This window comes from Delphinus delphis, chromosome 16, assembly GCF_949987515.2.
Source record: "Delphinus delphis chromosome 16, mDelDel1.2, whole genome shotgun sequence".
NCBI lineage: Eukaryota > Metazoa > Chordata > Mammalia > Artiodactyla > Delphinidae > Delphinus > Delphinus delphis.
Genome location: NC_082698.1, coordinates 56,975,590 through 56,996,533, shown reverse-complemented (window position 1 = coordinate 56,996,533; position 20,944 = coordinate 56,975,590). Strand labels below are relative to the sequence as shown.

General features: G+C 45.3%; 1 protein-coding gene across 2 annotated transcripts in view; it reads left to right on the top strand.

Annotated features, from left to right (window-relative positions):
• Positions 1–20,944, top strand: part of LRMDA (leucine rich melanocyte differentiation associated) — a 1,262,633-nt gene that overhangs the window by 750,262 nt on the left and 491,427 nt on the right. For both annotated transcript variants that reach the window (XM_060033721.1, XM_060033722.1), the window contains 2 exons: positions 5,066–5,203; positions 15,738–15,855. In XM_060033721.1, coding sequence (XP_059889704.1) covers positions 5,066–5,203; positions 15,738–15,855 — 256 coding nt within the window. The remainder of the gene's footprint in view (positions 1–5,065; positions 5,204–15,737; positions 15,856–20,944) is intronic.

Below are 20,944 nucleotides of genomic sequence, written 5' to 3'. Positions count from 1 at the left end.
AGTGCGCAGGCTTCTCACTGCAGTGGCTTCTGTTGTGGCGGAGCACAGGCTCTAGGCATGCGGGCTTTGGTAGTTGTGGCACATGGGCTCTACAGCGCAGGCTCAGTAGTTGTGGCGCATGGGCTTGGTTGCTCTGTGGCATGTGGGATCTTCCCGGACCAGGGCTCGAACCCGTATCCCCTGCGTTGGCAGGCGGATTTGTAACCACTGTACCACCAGGGAAGTCCTGACCATAGTTTTCTTAATTGTTATCTGGATGTGATAATATTTCTGACACGTGTGGGTGTGAATCTAATATGCCGTGTAGACTGTTTAGCATTTGAAAATCTTCTATCAGGATAAGCTCTGGTTGAAATACCCGCAGTGGTCACAGGTGCTGCCCTTTGACCTGGAGCTGAGCACAGAGAGATGTACGTACCCATTCTCACCCGGGAAGCAGCTTCAGACCTGTGCAACTGGACGTGACACCATGAGATTCCCCTCCTCCCTTGGGCTCCAAACTTTCAAGGCAAGATGGGGCTTTGATCTTGGGCCCTCTGCAGAAAATCTCCGTTGGCAAGCCTAGCCATGACAGCTGGGCTCTGCAGTGGCAACTTTCTGTAGACAACACTGAAAAAAGTCTAAATGGCAAGTACTCTGGAGAAGACTTGATGAGGGTAACCAGGTGTGTGCTGAGAACGCAGCTGGAGAGAGTTGAAACTGTGCCAGATAACTTCACATTTTAAAAAGGAGAAAAAATGAAACCACCCTTCGGAGAATCTCTGGAAGTGGCTCCACTGAGGTAGTCTTGGTTAACCAGGGACACCAAGTTCCCTCCACTGATTGCCTCTGGTTAATTTTCTCTGCGACTTGACAGAAAGGAATGTGACAAGTTCTGTCTCTGAGCTCGCAATCATGCAAGACAGGGCTGTGCTTGTCCTTACTGACCCAGGAGACGAAGAAACCAATTAAAACTTCTTCTCGCGTGTCATCCTCCAGTGGTGGTATCAACATAATGATGATGCTCTGGTCCAGAGCACCCGCGGAGTAGGTGCTAGTGATTTCTCACAGTGTGGATTTGGGGGGACCACCTGGCCCAGCCCAAATGATCATTTAGCGGGTAGTTGGAAGGCTTAGGAAGGAGGACTCGCTTCTGCCTCACAAAATATCCTAAAGGAGGCAGGCTCTGCGGCTCCAAGGAATGCAGCACTTCTTGGATTCATTGGCGTAGGGTGGCTGAAGCTTCGTGAAGCCTGCAGACCCTTTGCCCAAGAAATTCCCATGATCAAGACGTTTGAATGAGTCTGCCTCTCCATGGCCTCCTGTTCAGGGGTGGATCCAGATTTTGTGGAGTATGAAGCTGGCATAATTTGAGGAGGCCCTCTTAAAGGCAAAGACTATAATTACAAATGCAAAATTAGGTATGAAGATGAATGTTTATTTGGAATAAAAAATACATCAAAGCAAATTAAAAATTTTTTAGGTTGACGAATACTGCACATTAAAATATTTAGAAAACAATCTCCTTGATACTAAATGTATCTGTATAAGAACTTTTTTCTATTTCTTTTCTGCAGATTCCCTTATAAGTTCATTATGTAATTAAATTTTGTAGTGTTTTCTATAAAGAGTAGATAATTCCATCTAATTGAAAATTGATTTTTATTTTTAATATTTAGGGATGTTTCTTTCAGTTTCACCATTCATTATTGGTAATTTCACCACTGAATTATTGGTAAAAGTTTTAGAATTACTAAATTTTGGGAAAACTCTTACACATTTCTCTCGTCTATGAGCTAAAAGATTTCAAGACATTTCAAGTTAGTTGTGTTTGAGTACGTGTGTGTATACATACTCAGCAACTTAAATATTCTCTGAATTGATAAGTTCATTAACTGTTTTATCGTCGTTTTTACGTTGGTCCCCACATGTGTGTGTCAGCATGGTGGGTGGTAGAAATATTACTGCAGGCCATTCCTACTGGTGCTGATGTAGTAACAGACACAGAAATGACTACAAACCACAGAAACAGACCCACTGAATCCTAATTCAATGCCACTCCTTCAGCATTTCCTCTTAGGTCCCCAGAGTTACTACTCCAGCTACTCCAGTTACTCCAGCATCATCCTACTCAAGCAGAAGTGTGACAGAAGAAGTCCTACCAGAGAAAGACAATGCTCTTAACTGATTGCGGTTCAAGTAACCTACGTTTGCAGGTTTTATGAAAATGTGTGACCATGTGACTCTATTACCAGGGCCTCCCCGGGCCTATGTAAGCGTGCAGCCCTCACGCACAAGCTCTGTTAGCTCTGTGGCACGTTTATGTACGAAGATTTACTCACATTATACTGGGCCTACTTCCCTGGATGGTGGAATGCAAGGCTTCCCATCACTAGTCACCAAATGTTGAGGCATGACTGGGACTTCAAGCCAACTCCGTTGCCCAGTGTTTCCCTAACTTGAAGATCTTGCCAGTTTTGAGTTCCATTCCTTCATGTTCTCACCTTCATGAAGGAGATGAAGAAAAGGTGAAGCTTTAAGGAATTTGACTCTAAGAGGGTAATAGGTTTGGCCTGGACTTTGCCGTCCATAGCAGAAAGGGCTTCCCCTGGGTTCTCTAGGGCCATTGTCCACATAAATACTTCTAATCACCTCACGTCAACACATCAGCACCGTTTTGGCAGGCTACTCTCTTGCAGTCTCACAAAAGAAATACTGCGCCAGCAAGCAAGAGTGATCAGCTGTCTGGCTGCCCCCCTAGAACTAGCACCTGGCTTGAGGCTTCTGGACGACCTGATGGGCATGAGACCTAGTGCTCCTTGCAGCATCCAGTGGGTCCCCTGTGTGGGGCAGAGGATTGGAGAGAACCTTGAAGGGGAGAAACTAGGACTGGGGCTGAGGCCCATGCAGGTCCAAGTGAAGGCATGGGGTATCCTACCTGAATGATGCTGTTGGCCCCTAGGCAGTCCTGGTACTAAACTACGACTGAAAAATTTTTGAGGAAGACACTCCAAAGCACGGGGGCCCCTGAGATGCCTCTGCCTGGGTCAAAGGGCAGCACTTGTAGAGTACTGGCAAGATTCCTTTTCTTTTTTTTTTTTTTTTTCTTTTTTTAATGTATTGGTAATGACTGTGAAGGATCCAAAGATAGAACCTGCTGGAAAAGGCAAGTTTTCCCTGAAATTGTTCACTGTCATTTTAATTGGTTTTATTTAAATGATTTTCTTAAAGAGTGTGGTGACTGAACTTTAAGAAGTAGTAAGTGTGTTTTGTCTTGGGTGATGAAACACATTAATGTTTTGACTCCTGACCACTTAAACCTGCTGTATTTCAAGCTTACCTCCTTGGTGGGACCTCCTTTCTCATCTTTTCCATGTGTTCCTTTTCCCATCATCCTCATTCCAGTGATCCTTTGTGGTCATTCCTGGATGTCATTGGTTGAAGATTTGAAAGATCGATAACTTTGTTGTCCATTGTCCTGTCTTTGTTTAGGAAGTGGGGCGTGATGTTGGCAGATGGAAGCCCTGTGAGCTTTGCCTTTTCACTGTCTTGGTCTTGCTCCCTCCCAGGGTCCGGTGCTTGTTCTTGTATATGATGTTGACATAGCTTGTGTATGAACAGTGCTTGAAGGAACTTAGTTTGGAACATGTAAGGTTGAAGGAAGATATGTGAGCTTCAACCATCTGAAGGGCCATCACATGGAAGACAAGAATGACTTATTCTTTGTGACTCCCAAGTAGCTAAATGGAGACAGTGGGGTGGGAATTCGAGGAAGATTCAGTCCCTGGGGAAAGAAAAACTCTCTTCTTATGGTTGTTAGAGGTAGAACGAGCTTTCTTGTGGTGACCCTTTGGCAGATATGTGAGGAACTGGATTCAGACATTGGTTGGATTTGGAGTTCAGCTGACAAGCTGAAGTATGAGAAAATTGGGATGACATCCCACGGTTAGAGAGCATCGTCACAGAGTAAGGGCAGCCTTTTATTTCATTTTTATTTTCTCCTGGGAATGGTATCCTGAGTCTTTGACTCTTGTATGCTGCATCCACCATCATGTGTTTGCCCCTGTGTGCTCTGCTGGCAGGCATTCGCTGGCAAGAACCCCGTTCTCTCTGCTGATACTGGCTACCTCTTCTCATTGATAGGCCCCTGGTAGCCATGACTCTGTTCACAACCTGCTGAATCAGCTTGCCTAGGGCTCAGCTCTCTGTATGTGGCTTGGGAGCTGATGTGCGGACTAGTCCTTCCCAATGCCTGTGATTCCCTGAATCTATGACTCTTGCCTTATTTGGTTTGGGGTCTCAGTGTTTATCTTGACCGAACAGTGGGTCCCACTGAGGGGATGGATCATCGAACACTCTCACCACTATGCCCCACCTTTTCTTTTTCATTCTGTCCTTCGTAGAATATTGATTTCACAACAGATTCTCAGGAAATGCTTTCTGACCTCCCTGGCTTCACTAAAACTGTCCTGTTTGTCTTCTCCTCTTAGCTTTGTTCTCCTTTTCACCCAATCCAATGTCTCATTGCCACCAGTGAGGCCACTGAGCAATGCTTAGCTCCACGAGAGGCTGTCAGATCGTAAAGGATGCTGCTAATCCCTGTTTGCGTCCGTGCCATTCCCACGTTTTAATGATGAATTTCTCCCTAAAGGAGAACCAGTATATTTCTCATGAGGGCTTTGGAAGTAATTTCTTGCTTTCATTACTAGAAAAAATAAAGTTTTATGGAGCTGCATATTGTAAAATATTTTACTACATGGAATCTACCCTTCATCATTTAAAACAAAAATAGAACTATATAGGAAAGAAAAGTACAGTGAAACAGTTAAGCTCATTCATTCATTCTTAAGTGATCTGGACTTAACCTCACCTGCCCAGAGAAAAGCTGGGCTGTGTCCCAAACAGTAGGAGGGAAAAACTAGCCATGCCAGACACCCACAGCAAGTTGATTTCAACCCTCACCCACGTCTTGTCCTGGGAGCAGACAGGACTCAGTCAGCTGCTAGGCTGTGCCTCTCAGGTATGGTCTGTGCTCCTTGCTAAGCCTTTTGTCTTTCTGGACCAAGATCCTTAACCTTTGTCACATCACTGACTTGGAGTGCCTGCTTGATCACCTGGCAGAAGTGACACCAGCTCTGGAGTACCTCAGCCTGCTGGGAAATGTGGCATGTCCCAATGAGCTAGTCAGCCTGGAAAAGGATGAGGAAGACTACAAGAGATACAGGTGAGTATCTAGGGGTTTGAGCATCGTGTGAGAAGGGAAAAATGACATCTTTGGGGAGATAATATTATATTCTGGGGTGCATAGTAGATGTCTGGTAAGTATCAGTGGCCCCTTCATGCTGTATTAAACTTTCCCCCTTGGGTACCCTATAGCCAGGGTCTCCCTTCATTGAGGGTAAACAAGAGTCAAGAAACATGAAAAGATGTTGAGTGGTATAGGACAGGCATTGACAAACTTTTTTGTAAAGGGCTGGATATTAAATATTTTATGCTTTGAAGGTCATATGTTCTCTGTCGCAACTATTCAACTCTTCCATTATAGTGCGTAAGTAGCAGTGAACAGTTGGTAAATGAATGGGCAATGCTATGTTCCAGTAAAACTTTATTTACAAAAACATGCAGCAGGCCAGGTTAGACCCATGAGCTATTTTTTGCTGGCCCCTGCTCCTTGTCGTAAGATCTTCCTGTCTGCTTCTGAGTCACTATTTAGAGAGAGGGTACTTCCCACAAAGGTTTAGGGAGCTTATGTACAATCCCAAGAGGAAATCCTATGAGGCATATGGCTTTGTTCCATAAAGCTATGCCTCCGTGTCCACCAACAATGGGATTTGATGGGCTCCAGGTAGAAATGCTTTTTTTTCTTCTCTCAACTTCTGAACCATCTGCTTTGAAATACCTGATCCAAACTCACTTCTCTTTAGGGAGCCTTTTTGATCTAACCTATTTTACTAAACTCATTTTTCCTCTACACTTGGAATTTTGTATGTCTTGTTCTTTATTATTGTTTTGTAAATGTTTTGAATGATCTTTTCATATGTGTAGTGTAGCTTTTCTCTCCATTATGATGTGAGCTCTCATTAACACCCCACCTGAATCAATGTGGGAGGGAGGGAGGGAGGAAGGAAGGAAATGTAAGGCAGGTAGGACTACTGGAAAATAAGTTTGGGAGGATTGGGGAGAAAGGATAATGGTTCAAGAGGAACTGGTTCTATTGGGGTTCAGATTTTTAAATCTGTGGTGACCCACGAAGGAATGTAGTTGAGGGCATACATTTTATATAAAGGCAAAGCTGTAAGAAATAGTGAAGGTTATTGAACACTGTATGTTAAAAAAACATACATATACATGTTAGCAAGAGTACAGCAGAAATTCAGCTGTACTTCTTTACTGGGAAGAATTTTGTAGGAATCTTAGACTATTTTTAAGCCGTCTTAGAATAAAGCTCTATCCCTACTTCAAAAGAAATGCACTAAATCTTTTTTCCTCATGAAGATTTTTATTTGGGATGTGATACTGTCGATTTGAATATGATTTCTATTAGGAGAAATATGGTTAATATCCAGCGAGTGAATAATTAAAATTTCTAAATCAACCTGTAAGTTAATCACTTAGAACTTAATTTTCTTCTTTAACGTTACTCTTATCAACTTTGAGTAATTTAACAGCTTGATTTCAGCTACGAAGGGGTCATTTAAAACATTTTATCTTCTGGCAGCAACTGATTATAAGATATCTCTTGGAAGGGTCAGGAGGTACAAGAAAGTTCTCTCAGTTAACATTTTTAGTAAACCAGTAATCGTTTGGGAAATTCTCGTTTGTTTTTCGACTTTTTTCTTTAGATTTCTGGTTTTAATGCTTTAAAATTGCCCAATAAATTTTATATATGTACATATACATGCATGTGTGTATGCACACATTCACACACATTCATTCTTTTTCACTTATTCATGGAGTTATATGTGAAATGAACTGTAGGTGCATTTTTTTTTTAGAATGAGAGTAATAGAGTGAGGAAAATCTCCCACTCCACCTTAGTCTGTTCAGTCTCAAAGAAAAGGTTGTAAAGGAAAAAGAAAAGCTAATACTATTTTTGTTGTTATTGTAACTAGTCACATTGGAAAAAATACTTAGATCCATGGTGTAAGGGGTCAAATCAAAAGATCTGATGTGGAGTCCAGTTTTGCCAGTGGGACCTTTAAAATGGGGAGGACAGTTTAGATCAGTGACCCTTAACCAAGGCTATACTTGTGAATTATCCAAGGCGTTTTGATTCATTTAGTGCCAAATGCAACAAAATAGTCAACAGGTGACTTTGATGCTCAGTCAGGAACTGCTGGACTAAGGGATACTTAAAGTCCCTGTCAGCTCTGGTGTTCTGAGATACTGTCCTCCCAAGCAGTTACAGTTCCCCCTTGATCATCTCATACCATTTTATATATTCCATCATGTATATTTCTCTGACTACTTCATATATGTCGACATCCAGAGAATGGCTTCCAGAAAGTCAGGACTGCGTCTTCTTGCCCTTTGAAGCCTTATCAATACTGAAAGTAGTGCTGGCTGTGTAATGGGGACTTGGTAACTGTTAACAGGAGGTGGCTTGAAATTACTGTTCCATCTGAGAAGCTGAGTACTTGTAGAGAAATGCAGGGCCCTTTGGGCACCTTGGCTGCCCACTGCCTATTTAGAATTAGATCCACTTGGATGTCAGCAAATGCACTTAACAAGCAAGGAACTATCCTGCAGAATCTACCCAAGTGTTGGTCGTTGGGTCATGATTCTTTAGGGAGGGCTTGATTGTAGAACAGTGATCGTTCTCCTGGGCTGGCCTGGGTACCCTCCAAGCACACCTTCCCCACTCCAGGTCTGTTAACCCCTGGAAGCCGTGGAGGGCTGGGGCTGGGGAGGCTGTGTGTTAGTGCACATATGTCAAGGTTGCCATGAGGAGCTGGATTCTAGAGGCCACACACAGCCGAAATCACATCTGGTCAGAACTACCTTAGGAAATCTGTAAGTCACCCACACCACCGGCAAAGTGCTCACCCTCTGAGAGAAACAGGAACTAAGAACAGTGGAGGGAACATTCAATGTGGGCCCATCCAGTTATACATCGACTGCACAGCCTCTGATGCTTGAGTGGAGCAGCAGGCCTGTTCTCTAGCAATTCTAGATTTTTAATTTCTTTTACTTATTTTTTATTTCTGCTTTAACAAGCACTGTCACCCTTGCATTTGGGTGAGATGAATGGGTGGATGAGGGAGTTCTGTTCAGTGGTCTGTCAGCAGCCCTGCTTTGTTCATCCTGGAGTCTGTGCTTCATTTGCCCCTGAGAAATTTTAGAGTTTCACGGTAAGACTTCTGAATCCTGAGTTCCTGTGGCATTTGGGTTTCTACAAAACAGTGTAGCCACCATTTGTTTCCTTTTGGTAAAATATCTTCCTGGCCCTTCATCCGCAAAGCGTGAGGTCAGCCTTCCTTCTAGCTGTTACCCAGAGCCTAATAGTAGGGCCTCTATGTAAATTTATGGGACATTTTCACTTGAAAATGGCTTAAAAAATGAATGATATTTCTACAGTTTACTGTTTTTCACTTTAAGTACATTTTCTGACAATATGTCTTCTATTAATCATTTAAGCAGTAGTAGGAGCCTTAAAGGAGTGTATTCAGAAGCAAGAACCCATGGTTCATTTAGTGCTGTCTAGAAAAATTTCACATTGATTGGCATCCTCTGTGGTTATGTGATGTAATATTTATAATATGTCACCCAGCCATACATCAAAACAAGTACGTCTCTTGTTTCATTTCCGTGAGATATGTTGATTTCAGAGAGGCCAGTCCAGTTTCAGGTCACATGGTGGACAACCACTGGACCAGAAATGGGAAGTGACCGGATTTATGGAGCTATTGGAAATGGACCCACAGTTGCTTCAGTTTCTACTGATGCTTTCCTCCCCTCCCCCCCCCACATCACCCCTTTTCCTTCCTCACTTACCCCTGTGCACCCAGTTGGATTTTCTTGGCACACGTCCCAACAGTAGAATGGGCCCCTTAAATCCGTGAGTGAGCATGAACACGCTCCCTAGTTGTTGAGCGGTGCCCTGGTCCTGCTGGGGCAGGAACTGAACCGGGCCTGGGGTTTCTCTGTGCCGTTCATCACAGCTCATAGCTGTTAACGTGGTGAGCTGTTATAGCTCACCATGTTATTACAGGCGCTGAAACCTGCCCCTGCTTTGCCATGTATACACAGTGGGCTGCTATTTTGGAATGAATGTTGAATGGAGGTGCATGTTGAATGGTGGTACTGGACCTGAAGATCCAGCAGCCTTCAGGACTGGGGCAAGAAAGGATGGGGAAGCCGAGATGAGCCAGGGGGCCACCACTGTACTAAGGTTCCCCTTGGGGCCTCCGGTGGACTTGAATACTGGCCAGACAATAAATCAAGTATGGGGAACTTGGATGCCCAGGACGGTCCATTTCTTGTCTTCCTTTGTCATTCTTTTCTTTCCTCTTACTGCAGGAAAGACAGTAGAGTGGAAGTCAGTGGTGCACAAGTGCTAGACCTCAAATAGGCATCAAATAAGGGAGTTGGTCTCATGGTCTCTTAGTGCCCCTTCCTCCACTAAATCCTTCTGTCACTAAATCCTTCATTCTCTCCTGCCACTCCAATCTCTGGTTGGCTTCTCCTTCCTTCCTCCTCCTCAGTAGGTCCCTCTGTATTCCTTACAACTTGAAATTATTTAAAACGTGACACCCTTTCTTTGTTGCCTCCCAGGGAGCAGCCCTGGGGCCTGCCCAGTGTCTGTCTCACGCAGCCAAGGGGAAGGAGGGAGGGACCTGCCATCGTCTGCTGGCCGTCTTGGGCTACCAGCATTTCCCAGCCATAGAGGAGCTGTAAAACTTGTGGCTTACATAACCCAGTGAGCATTTTCCAGCTAATCTGCAATCTGGGCTTTGAAGATCACAAGAAAGCAAAGGTCACGGCCCAGAGATCAAAGTGACAGAAGCCCACAGCGTAATTGCTGGTGACCCTCTGTCGAGGGCCTTGGTCTGTCCTGTGGGTGTATTGTTTGCACTGAGACTTCAAACGTGCTGCCGGTGAACGGTGAGGGAAGTCAGCTGGCCTTGGCCGGTCGTCAGGCATTCATTAATGCTGTAGGTGCGCTCACCTCAACTCATTAGACAGCATTGTCATCTCTCCACTCACAGTGTTTGTTCATCCCTCTGTGGTCTTTATTGACTTTTCCTCATGGTTCTCCTTCACCTGGAGATGTGAAGGGGTGGTTAGACAAGGAAATTGGAGTAAAAAGAAAGGAGGATATGGATGCATTTATTGTAAATTAACTTGGAGGCACATGGAATTCAAGCCAGCTAAAGCTTAAAAGAGGCGGGGGCAGCATGTAGCCCTTTCCCTTCAGGGCACAGATGGAGAAATGGAGGCTCAGGAAGGTGGCAGAGGCTGAGCCAGGATCACACAGCAAGCGAAGCCCAGAGCCTGGGCTCTTCCCTCTGCCCCGTTAGTCCCCACGCTTTTTGTTGGGAAGACCTCCCTCTTGTCGTTTTGTCCACTCCCCCCCCCGCCCCCCAACACTTGAAAACTTTGGTCTCTTCCATAAGCCGCATTTAAGCCACTGCTAACTTTTCAAAATTCGTCAGAGACGTTTAGCTGTTGATCGGTGCTTTTGATCAGCATGAGGTAAGCAGTGTTAACCAAACTGGGTTGATATCATCCAGTCCAGAGCAAAGAAGCTTGATGTTTTGTTGGCGCGTCCACGCTTTTCTGTTAAGCTTTGTGAAAGTTTGAGAGCAGTTCATGGATCACCCTTGCTGCCCTCGGGGCCCCCGGGTGGGGCACCAGTCACCAGGTCTCCCCCACTTCCCGTGCATGGGAGCAGGAAGGCAGCAAGAAGCAATAGGAAGAAGCATTGAGTGCTGTAAAAGGAAGGAAGTGGGGAGAATCCCAGTGACGCCACATCCAGTTCCCTCAGGATCTGGAAATGTGGTGTTTCTTGAGTAGAGTCTCCTCAAAGGATGAACCATGGCAGGCAGCCCCAGGAGCAGACACTGGAGATCTGTCTTGGTGTTCCTGTGGCTGCGCAGAGGGCCTGGGGAACAGCCGGATCCCCCGGGGAAGCAGATGTGGGCAGAAGACAAGAGCATCCTCCCTTCCCTTTGAAGTCTAGATGAAAAATGCCAGAGCTTCGGGATTTCGGTAGAGAAAATTGATTTGGGAGCAAACAAATAAACAAACAAAAAAGCCTTTCTGCTGTTCCTTTTGTCCCCCCTACCAGTTGTAGGTAACCGGTTACTTCCTAAGAGAAGTTCTTTCAGGAAGTGGAGGATCCTCTATGAAAAGAGAGAGAACCCGAAAAGCTCTGTGTGGGGCTCTCACTTTTGGAGAATCTGTTAGCAGACAGAGACAGATGGGTCTTTGAACAACTTCCCAGGGTTACTGGTCTCCTCTTGATAACCTCACCTTCCGTATCACAGCCAGGAGGGCCCCTGATTTCACTCTCTACCCCTCCCAGCCCTGCGGCTTTCTCCCAGCCACCTTGGGAAGGTCAGGAAAGTTGGCATTGCCCTCTGGAGCAGGGGACCTGAGCCTTAGAACTTAGACAGATCTCTTTTCATTAAGCAGTGCCCTGGCTTAACAAGCAGTTTTATAAATCTGAAGCTGTCTCCGGGTGCTGCAGGATTTATAGACGGGGGTTTCTGCCATAAAGTGGTTTATGATGGCTGCCTTCTGTGTTATTAGTAGCTGTCTCTTCCTTCAACCATTGCTGTTTGATAATAGCTTTAAAACACCCAGAATTACTTACCTGCAAGCCCCATTCCCAATAGCCCCTGTTGACAGTCTGAATAAGTTTACTGCCCTTTTGTTGTACTTTACCTTCAAAACAAACTGATTGAACCATCAATAGCTCGTGGAAGCTGACAGAGGCATGTCATCTGGACTAGCCCTGGTGATTGCAGGTTATCTGGGGGAGTTAACCTCACCGCATTGTTAACTGAAATGTTTTATGTACTGTGCAACTTTAGGATATGGCTGTGATAACCCCAGTAACTAAGTAATACATCACAGTGAAGAGATTTTGGTGCAACAAATAACCCTGGATTAAATTTACAAGGGTTGAATTGATATTGTAAAAGCCTTCGTTCTGTGGCTTCGGGAATCCTCTCTTGTATTTTTATGGCAAACTTGTATTATACTCAGGATTGAAACTGCAGCTTTTGACACCCTGACATGACCTAGAACAAAGGGAAATAGATCTCCCAAGACCAGAGTGGGACAGGCAGGCAGAAAGCCCACTGGACTTACCTCTTGGCAGTAGTGTTTGGAGCCAGTTCCAAACCACCAAGGGGCAGGAAGGTCTGGTAGATGTGGCTGCTGTCTGGGCGCTGGGTACCACAGACATTGGAGCACGACAGACCATTAGCAGAACTGGAAAGGAGACTCTTGGTGGCCTTACCAACCTCATAATTCCAAAACTGTTATTCCTCGTGATGTTGTTTTCACTTGCACAGTGGTTCGCAGCAGGCCTAGTAGCGTCAGCCTCACCTGGGAACTTATTAGGATGTGAATTTGAGACTTCCTTCCAGATGTAGTGAATCACACTCTAGGGGTGGGGCCCTGCGATGTGTGTTTCCAGAAGGCATCTGTTGAACTCATGCCCCCTCAACTTTGATGCCCCCTCAACTTTGAGAACAACTGTGCTGGAATATAAGCTCGTTGAGAGCAGAGACCTTGTCTGTTTTGTGCATCACCTCATTCTCAGTACCTAGTGCAGTTCCTGGCAGGTGGTAGCTTCTTAATAATTATTTGTTGGGTGAGTGAATTTGTAAGTAAATGAAAGAAGACATCTCTTAAGAGACGAACTTTGGGCCCTGAGCTGAGTTTCCGACTGAACTATCTGGGACAAGCCTTCCTAGTGCCTCTCAAACATCTTTAAGCATCGACCACCTGGAAACCCCAGGCTGGCCAACAGGATGGGAGTCAAGTCACCTCTGGTTTCAGGGGTGACTGGCAGCCTATTCCATGGGTGTTTCTTTGGTTCTAAAAGAAGAGTGCTCTGAAAACAGCAGCTCTTTGTCATCTAAAATTTTTAACTAGCTTAAAAGCCAGCACTTCTCTCTCTCTCCTTTGATTTCAGGGCTGTGATCCAAAGTGGGGCAAAATGACAACGTGCTGTCTGTTGTCACTGTGGTTCCTGCCAGCCCTGTGAAGACATCTTTCATTCCATCATTAAACACTGGCTGATTTTCTAATACTGATGTTTTCTTCCCCTGAATATTCATCTTTTCCCACCCTACACTTAGTGGGTGTCTTTACTCCTTTGAGCGTCACTCCTGACATATTGTTTCCATCTGTACGTGTCTTTATTTGAAAGAATCTGTTGTCATCAAGACTTTGCTGCTACAAGCAGAAGATGGAAGTTTTTTCTGACACTGACTGAGGCCAGTGGGAGTTCTCCTGGAGGATAGAAAGGTCATTTGGGCCTTTGTAGAGCTTTTCTAATTTAGGGTAAGCTTAGGCTGCATTTGGAGAGGGAAATGCTCAGGGAGAAGCAGGAAAGAAGGTAGTGCATAGTTTGAGGCCAGGAAGGAAGCAGGAAGTAGATCTTCAAATTTCCAGGACCTCAGATGTTGGTGTGGAAGTTTCAGGGGAGGAAAAGGATACACAAGAGAATTTAGAGTATTTTGACTTTAAAAAAGAGTAATATGAAGGCTGTGATCAGAGGCCTCTAAGCTGTTGTCTCTGGCACCTGAGTGATCAGCTAAATCTTTTACCTGGGCAAGCATATGCGAGGCCACGGGGTGATGTGAGACCACCTGATGAATGGGGAAGCTGGCCTTGGGAACCCAAGGCTTTGCTGAGGAGGGAGGCCTGCTACACACCTCAAGTAACATGTGTACTGAGAGAAAGCTCAGGGCTTGGGCTGCTTTAGGGCTTGGACCTTTGAAGCCTTCTTGAGATTTCCTGTTCCTCTTTCTTTGTGCTCCCAAAGCTACTTTGTGTATAACCTCAAACTTGGCACTTACCTATGCTGATTTCTAATTTCTTTGGGTGAGTCTTTCTTCCTCATTACACTAAGACCCTCTTTTAAGAGCAGGAACCATGTTGTAATCACCTCTGTATACCTAGGGTCTGGCACGTAGTAGGTGCTTAAGAAATATTTGTGCAACTGAAATGAACTGGTATTTTATGGAGTCCGTTCTAATGCTACTTTCCTAAATGGTGTGAGGGTGAGGGGAAAAAAAAAAAAACCTGGTCCCTGCCTTCAGAAAGCTTATAGTTTAGGTGAGGACATTAACTGAACACCAGCAAAGCAATTAAAACACAATAAAATGGGGGCTTCCCTGGTGGCACAGTGGTTGAGAGTCCGCCTGCCGATGCAGGGGACACGGGTTCGTGCCCCGGTCCGGGAAGATCCCACACGCTGCGGAGCGGCTGGGCCTGTGAGCCATGGCCACTGAGCCTGCGCGTCTGGAGCCTGTGCTCCGCAACGGGAGAGGCCACAGCAGTGAGAGGCCCACGTACTGCAAAAATAAATAAATAAAATGTTAAATTGCAGGGTGCTGAAAATGCCTCCTGGGAGTGTTGAGAAGGGAGAAAGCAACGCGGGCTGCGGGTGCAGGAGAAAACTTCCTGCAGGTTGGGATTTGGAAGATGAATGGGTACGGAGGAGGCTGGGTACAGGGAGAAAAAGTCAGATTCCCATGGAAATGATTTATTGCTTTTGACGTTGGGTCCTCAACTCTTCTTCCTAAGCAGGACAGGGTCTAAACAATTGCTCCTTTGATTGATGGAGTATGGGGACTTGATGGAGAGCATCTGGATTGGTGACTACCATTGAGGAAGGAGACATATAGGCAGGTGTCTATATCTTTTATCTATCCATTTATATGTTTATGTACCTGTCTCCTGGCCAGGCAAGTCTTCTTGTCAACTCCATACACCTGCTTGATAGTTCATCACACAAGAGGTCGGTCATTGGGTTATCCTTGGAGGCCGTAATGGATCCCAAAGACTCTTTCCAGGGAGATGGAGACCATATAGCATTTTGGGGGCTATTAATATCCCCTAGAAACCAACTCTCCTTGTTTCTCCTTGATGGAGATAATCTTCATAGTGCCAGTGTAGAAGTAACTCAGTGATGATGAGAAAAAAGTCCTCAAGACCCCTGTTTGATTCCTCAAGGAGCATTTCTCAGCTATAGGTGTTTCTTACTGCTATCCCAAAGTTGTCCAGGTTATTATTATTATCTTGATGGCAAATTAAAGTTTCTTGTCTCAGCTTCAAAATGAAGATTTGCTGTTATCTCAGAGATGAGAATGATCCAGATGACATTAATGGTATGATCAGGTTGTCGGTTATTTTCACTGAGAACTTCTTGTGTAGCAGAGATGTTGGGTCCATTTTTCAGAATGGTAGAAGGTAAGCACGTTGATAGGATCTTACTGGCTAATCCAGGGGTGTGTGTGTGTGTGTGTGTGTGTGTGTGTGTGTGTGTGTGTGTGTGTGTGTGTGTGTCTCTACCATTTTGAAAGTTTAGTTGTGTATCTGTGTAAAATAGAACCATTTGGATTTCCCCAAAGAGTGGTTATTCATTCTTTGTGAAAGAAGAGAGGAGAGGCAGGAACCAAGGTCTAAACTTCTGAAGACCTAATGGTGTAGTTTCGGCTCATTAGACAAATTGCATGAAAGTTTGAGGCTGTCACCCCAGTCTTCCTGAGTTACCTCTGACTGTTCTCTTCCAGATGCTTTGTTCTGCACAAGCTGCCCAATTTGAAGTTTCTGGATGCTCGTAAAGTAACCAAACAAGAACGAGAGGAAGCTTTGGTCAGAGGGGCGTTCATGAAGGTGGTGAAGCCCAAGGTAAGCCCTGTACTGACTGTTCTTTGCAAGGATTTATGCCTCACCTGTTGGGTACTCTTTGACCCTGGAGGAAGTCCTCCTATGTGTTCAGAATGCAGGAGGAATCTCACACCAGGATTTCATCCATGGATATACTGTTGGCCAGACAAGAAGTAGAACTGGGTATAAACTGGGTCTTCCTGTGACCCAGCCTAGGGGACCTTATTGGAAAGGTGATTTCAGGCAGATGGCTCTTGTACCAATAAAGCAGCATCATACACAGCCCAATGGTGACGTTCCTGGGGAGGATTTCGGGCCTCCTGGAAAATGTTTTATTTACAAGGTGGGGCCTCTGCAGGTCTGTAGCTAAAAAAGGAGAAACAGGAAAGCATTGGGCATTTACTGTTTCTCAGGGGGGTAGTATTCCTCTAGTGCCTCAGAGGGGGCCCTTCTTTCTTGCGACCAAAGGGTAGCTGGGGGAGAGTGATTTTCTCTTGTCCACAGGTGAGGGCTCAGTAGCTCTTGGAAATATTGTTGGCAGGGAAGGTGATTTTTTTGACAGTGTGATCTGGGACTGGTGTGTGCTTCCTTCGTGTAGCTCATGGGAATGCTGTTTACTGACCTTTGCTTCGCCAGCTGAGTCTGCTTCGAGGCCATGGGATTGAACGTGGCGTTATCTTAATGACAGCGTTGATGAGGCAGGGGAGATTTGGCTTGGGGTCCTGGATTCAGACACAAGGAGATTATTAAGGACATGGGCTTGGGAGGAGCTGGGGTCCTTCAGTGAAGCCTGAGGCTCGGGAATGGACTTGATGACCCCTCTGGAGGTCCCTCACTGCCCTGGAGCTCTGTGGCGCTACGGTCACTTCCTGTGGGATCCTAGCTTGTGTGTTGAAAACACTAGCCCAGAAATCCTTGAGGTCTCGTTTGTCCTCACTGATTGACTTGGAGCACTCTGCACACGCATTGGAAGTGATTAAGAGGGAAAGAGGAAAAAACAAACAGAACCAAAACAGAAAAATGAAACCTCTTCTGTCAAGTTGCTCAACTGGCAGCAGACCTCAGGCCACTTTCTTTCCCTGAATCCACGAGGTGCAACTTATTTCCCGTTATGCTGAATAAAATTGCTAACAGTTGTGGAAATATATGATATGGAGAGTATAATACTGGCAGATAAATGTATTGTTACCTGTTTCAGCATGTGGGAAGTTGAGTGATTCGCTTCGTAGCTATTAAAGTGTTAACAGTTTTACTAATGGAGGCACTGATTTGATGTATTGCTCATGACTGCCTTTAGTTATTCCAGCTTTTGTCCAAAAGAAATAATTTATTTTTTGGCCTCCTTTTTTTTTTTTTTTTTTTTTTTTTGGTTAAAAGATTCCAGAGACAGCCCGTGTCACCAAACCAAAGTACGACAAATAGACTGTTTATAGTATCTTGGGTTCCTGACCATCCTGAATTTCTCACCGTCGTGTATACATGCATTTTATAGAATAGATGCTATTTCTCCTGCTCTCATTGTCTTTGACATGGAAGCTCTGGAAATCCGGAGGGTTCATAAAGATATACCCATCATATTGGGGTGGGGTGTCAGTGTCATCCAGTACTGTTCTAAGGTGTCCAGGTATGCGAGTCCTCACATAATCTTCTAACGTGGAAGGAAGGGAACGTTGGCTTACTGTACAGATGAGATAACTCAGGCCTTGAGACGCTATTTGGGCTGCTCAAGTCACCAGCTCATCATTGCTAGAGCCCGCGCTTTACCTGTGGGTCTGACTGCAGAGCCTACATTCTTCCACTCCGACCTCTTACCCCTGGAGCACTCATCTCACCATTCTCCCCATGCATCTCTCCATCCAAACAGAACCTCCGAGGAAGGCCTAAGTGAAGAAAACAGGAAACAGCAGGACTGTTCTGTTGGAGTAGAGATGGGCGAACTAAGTCCTCCCCTGCCTCTGAAAGCAGGGAATGACTCCTTAGCATCCAGCAGTAGCTGGTTCCCCGAGTCGTTAGCACCATCGTCAGAAATGCTCTTCAAAGCTCCACATCAGTTTCTGATCAGTTACGGAATGAGCTCACGTTTGTGTGGTGGATGCTGCCATCTTTACTAACTGTGTTAAGCTTTGAAAGAGCCATTAATTATTTGGAGAGAGACATAACTACTCTGGCAAAGCATGAGGACATTTGGTGGTTGTCCTTTTGTAGAGTTCCATGATTTCCAAGCTGGAGAGGGCTTCAGAACTCACCTGGTCTGTGCTCTTATTTTATGGGTGAAGGAACTGGGAGAGGACGTAGTTCCCTAAGGCCCCACAGTCCCTTGGAGGCAGAACTGGGACCAGAACCCAGACCATCTGGGCTCCCAGTGAAGTGCTCTCTTTACACTGTGATCCTTTAAGTGCACTGGAGGATTTCTCTGTGTTCTGGTTTCATATCAAGCTGTATGCCTCTCATGAATGGCGGGCAGTTCCCTTCTGTCTGCTGTTTGCTGGGCAATGTGCTGGTACTTCTCTTGCAGATAGAAAGAGGCCAAATGAGCTCCTTGCTGAATTAATAAATTGGGCTTAAAAAGGCTGGTTCTCGCCTGCTCACAGTATGTACAGACATGTGTTTGTTCCTTGCAGGTGTGTATATACGCTTTCCATCTCTGTGTGTGTGTGTGTATACATATATATATATATATATATATACACACACATATATATATATGTACTAGGAGGTATGTGTACACCCGGAGTCGGCTTCTAAGCGGAGAGCAATTTCCTCTCCGTGAATTGCCGACGCTGTGCTGAGCACACTTGGTGAAGACTTATTTTTCATCACGGGCTCGGAATCTCAAGTTGGCTTCTGTCCTTTCTGAGGCAGTGGCGTCCTGTTTTGCTTAGTTGGCAGAATGCGCTGATGGATGATCAAGGGGGCCGTGATTTGGGGAGCTGTTCTCATTTTATTCCTGACATAAAGTATTTGGGAGAATGGAAAATGCCTCTCCAATCACAGCCCTTGCCTTGGAGGTAGAGAACGGGCAGTCTGGGTGTTCACGGCTGACGCAAATGCAGAATCATCCAGTAACTCATAAACCCCCTAAGTCACAAGGGTTTGATCTGGTACCTGGCAGGCCCCAGTGCTTGAAGTGCGGAGTTGGCTCTCGCTTCCTCTCACGATGACACATTTCTCCTTCGTGGCTGCCTTTTGTTGTTTAAAAGCTGCCTTCTGTCTGAGCTCTGATTGTACAGAACGATGCTGTCATTCATTAGGAAGTGACAGCTAACGTTGCAGTGGCTCTTCTAGACTCTGTGTGTGTGTGTTTAGTGAATGGACCTACAACAGCTAGGCTTCGTTCATTTCCCAAAATTTTAAAGAAAATATATATCTGTCAAATATTGGCCATCGTATCATGCCACTGTCAATGCAGAGAGCACCACGCTGGACGCCTAGGAGGTGGTAGACCGCAAAGAACGGATTCTGCAGTGACCAGACCGTGACCCCCGCTCGCTGCTCCAGGAAATGTAGATCAAATCAGTGCAGAGACCTGTCCAGGAGGGTGTGTGTGGCGGGCACGCCGGCCCTGCACGTCAGAGAGACAGTGCAAGAATCCAACAGTTAGAATTGCTTATTATGTCCTGGCTTTGTAATTATTCATCCCTGTTCTGGCAAAGAGCACAGTTGTCATTTCTGTGACATAATTATTTAAAGCTGAGCCCTCTTGTTTTACAGGCACTTATAGGAAGTTGGCTACCAACAGTTTAATCTTTGTAATCTTATAGAAGCGATGGGAGGCACAGCTACCAGGGCAGCTGGACCAAGAACCTCAGCTTCTGTTAGAAAGTGTTTAGACATGTGTGTTTTTGCTTGTAATCATGACCCTTCTCTTATAGGTCATAGGTTTGTTTGTGAGTGTCTGTGTGTCCTTGAAAATATGACATCTGTGTCTTTATGTGGGCACACCTGAGTTTCCTATCCTGTGTAGCTTGTGCATTTGTGTAGTTTTGCGTAGTTTTGCATATTTGTGTATGTGTCTTTGGGTATTTTTCTTGGAGGGGGTGCACTATAGAATGTGCGTGTGTGTGTGTGTGTGAGTGAGAGAGAGAGAGAAAGGGGAAGGGAGGAAAGGAGGCATAGGGAGACGTGATGTGTTAAAGGAATAAACGTGTACCTTTGGAAATCTTTTTTATTCTTGTCCTTTAACTGCAAGTTGAAAGCTATTTGGGTCCAAGGACCACCTGCTTCCCTGACTATACTACATAGTCCTGCTCTTGACACTTGGAGTTGGGCCCAAACTTTCCTGGGTACCTTTAGTTTCTTCCATCTGTGTCTGTGTTTTTGGAGTTCCAGGCAAAAGGCAAACTAGGATAAAGACAGGGAGTGGAAGCATCTGGAAGCCCACTCTTTGTCAGGACAAAGCTGCTGCGCACCTACTGGGGTGTCAGCTCCATGAGGATAGGAACTTGCTTTTGTTTGCTCCTCTATCTCCAGGGCTTGGTCAGTCACAGAGGCTCAGCCAGTACTCGTCAAAGCGATGAACTATGAACAGAGCATTTCGGAGGATCCATCCAAAAAGGTGGTCCATTTTTTTTATTGCCTCAATATGGTGCTCTGCAAAAGCAGGAAAGGGACTTTTACCAGAAGAAAAGGTAATAACTTGGACCTGTGTGTTGGCAGAAAAGAGGGATTCTGGGTCGCATATTTGTTTTTCTAAAGGATTTACCCTGGGATTACTTATGATGGCAAAACCTACGGCCATCGTGATCCCCAGGGCCATGGCTTCTCCATGGGGCAGCTTTGCTGGGGTGGGCAGCAGGGGTGCAGTCCGAGCTCCCTGTCACTGCTAATGTGTTCTCTGAGTCCTTCTCTCGGAATCCTTCTGCTCATGTTAGGGATTTTAGGGGGAAAAAGTAGCTTTTCTCGGAAAACATGTTGGGGTACTCCACAAGTCTGTGGGTTGGTAAAATGAGATTTTCCCTGTCTTAGCTGCTCTTATGCTTTCTCTGTGCCATAAAGGAGCACTGCCTCATGGCTTGTTTGGCTTACTTATTGTTTTTTATGCCTAGCCTAGTTCTTCACTAAGTGCTACCTTGTTCTAAAGCACAGTGTGTATGTCTTTCATATATTCTCT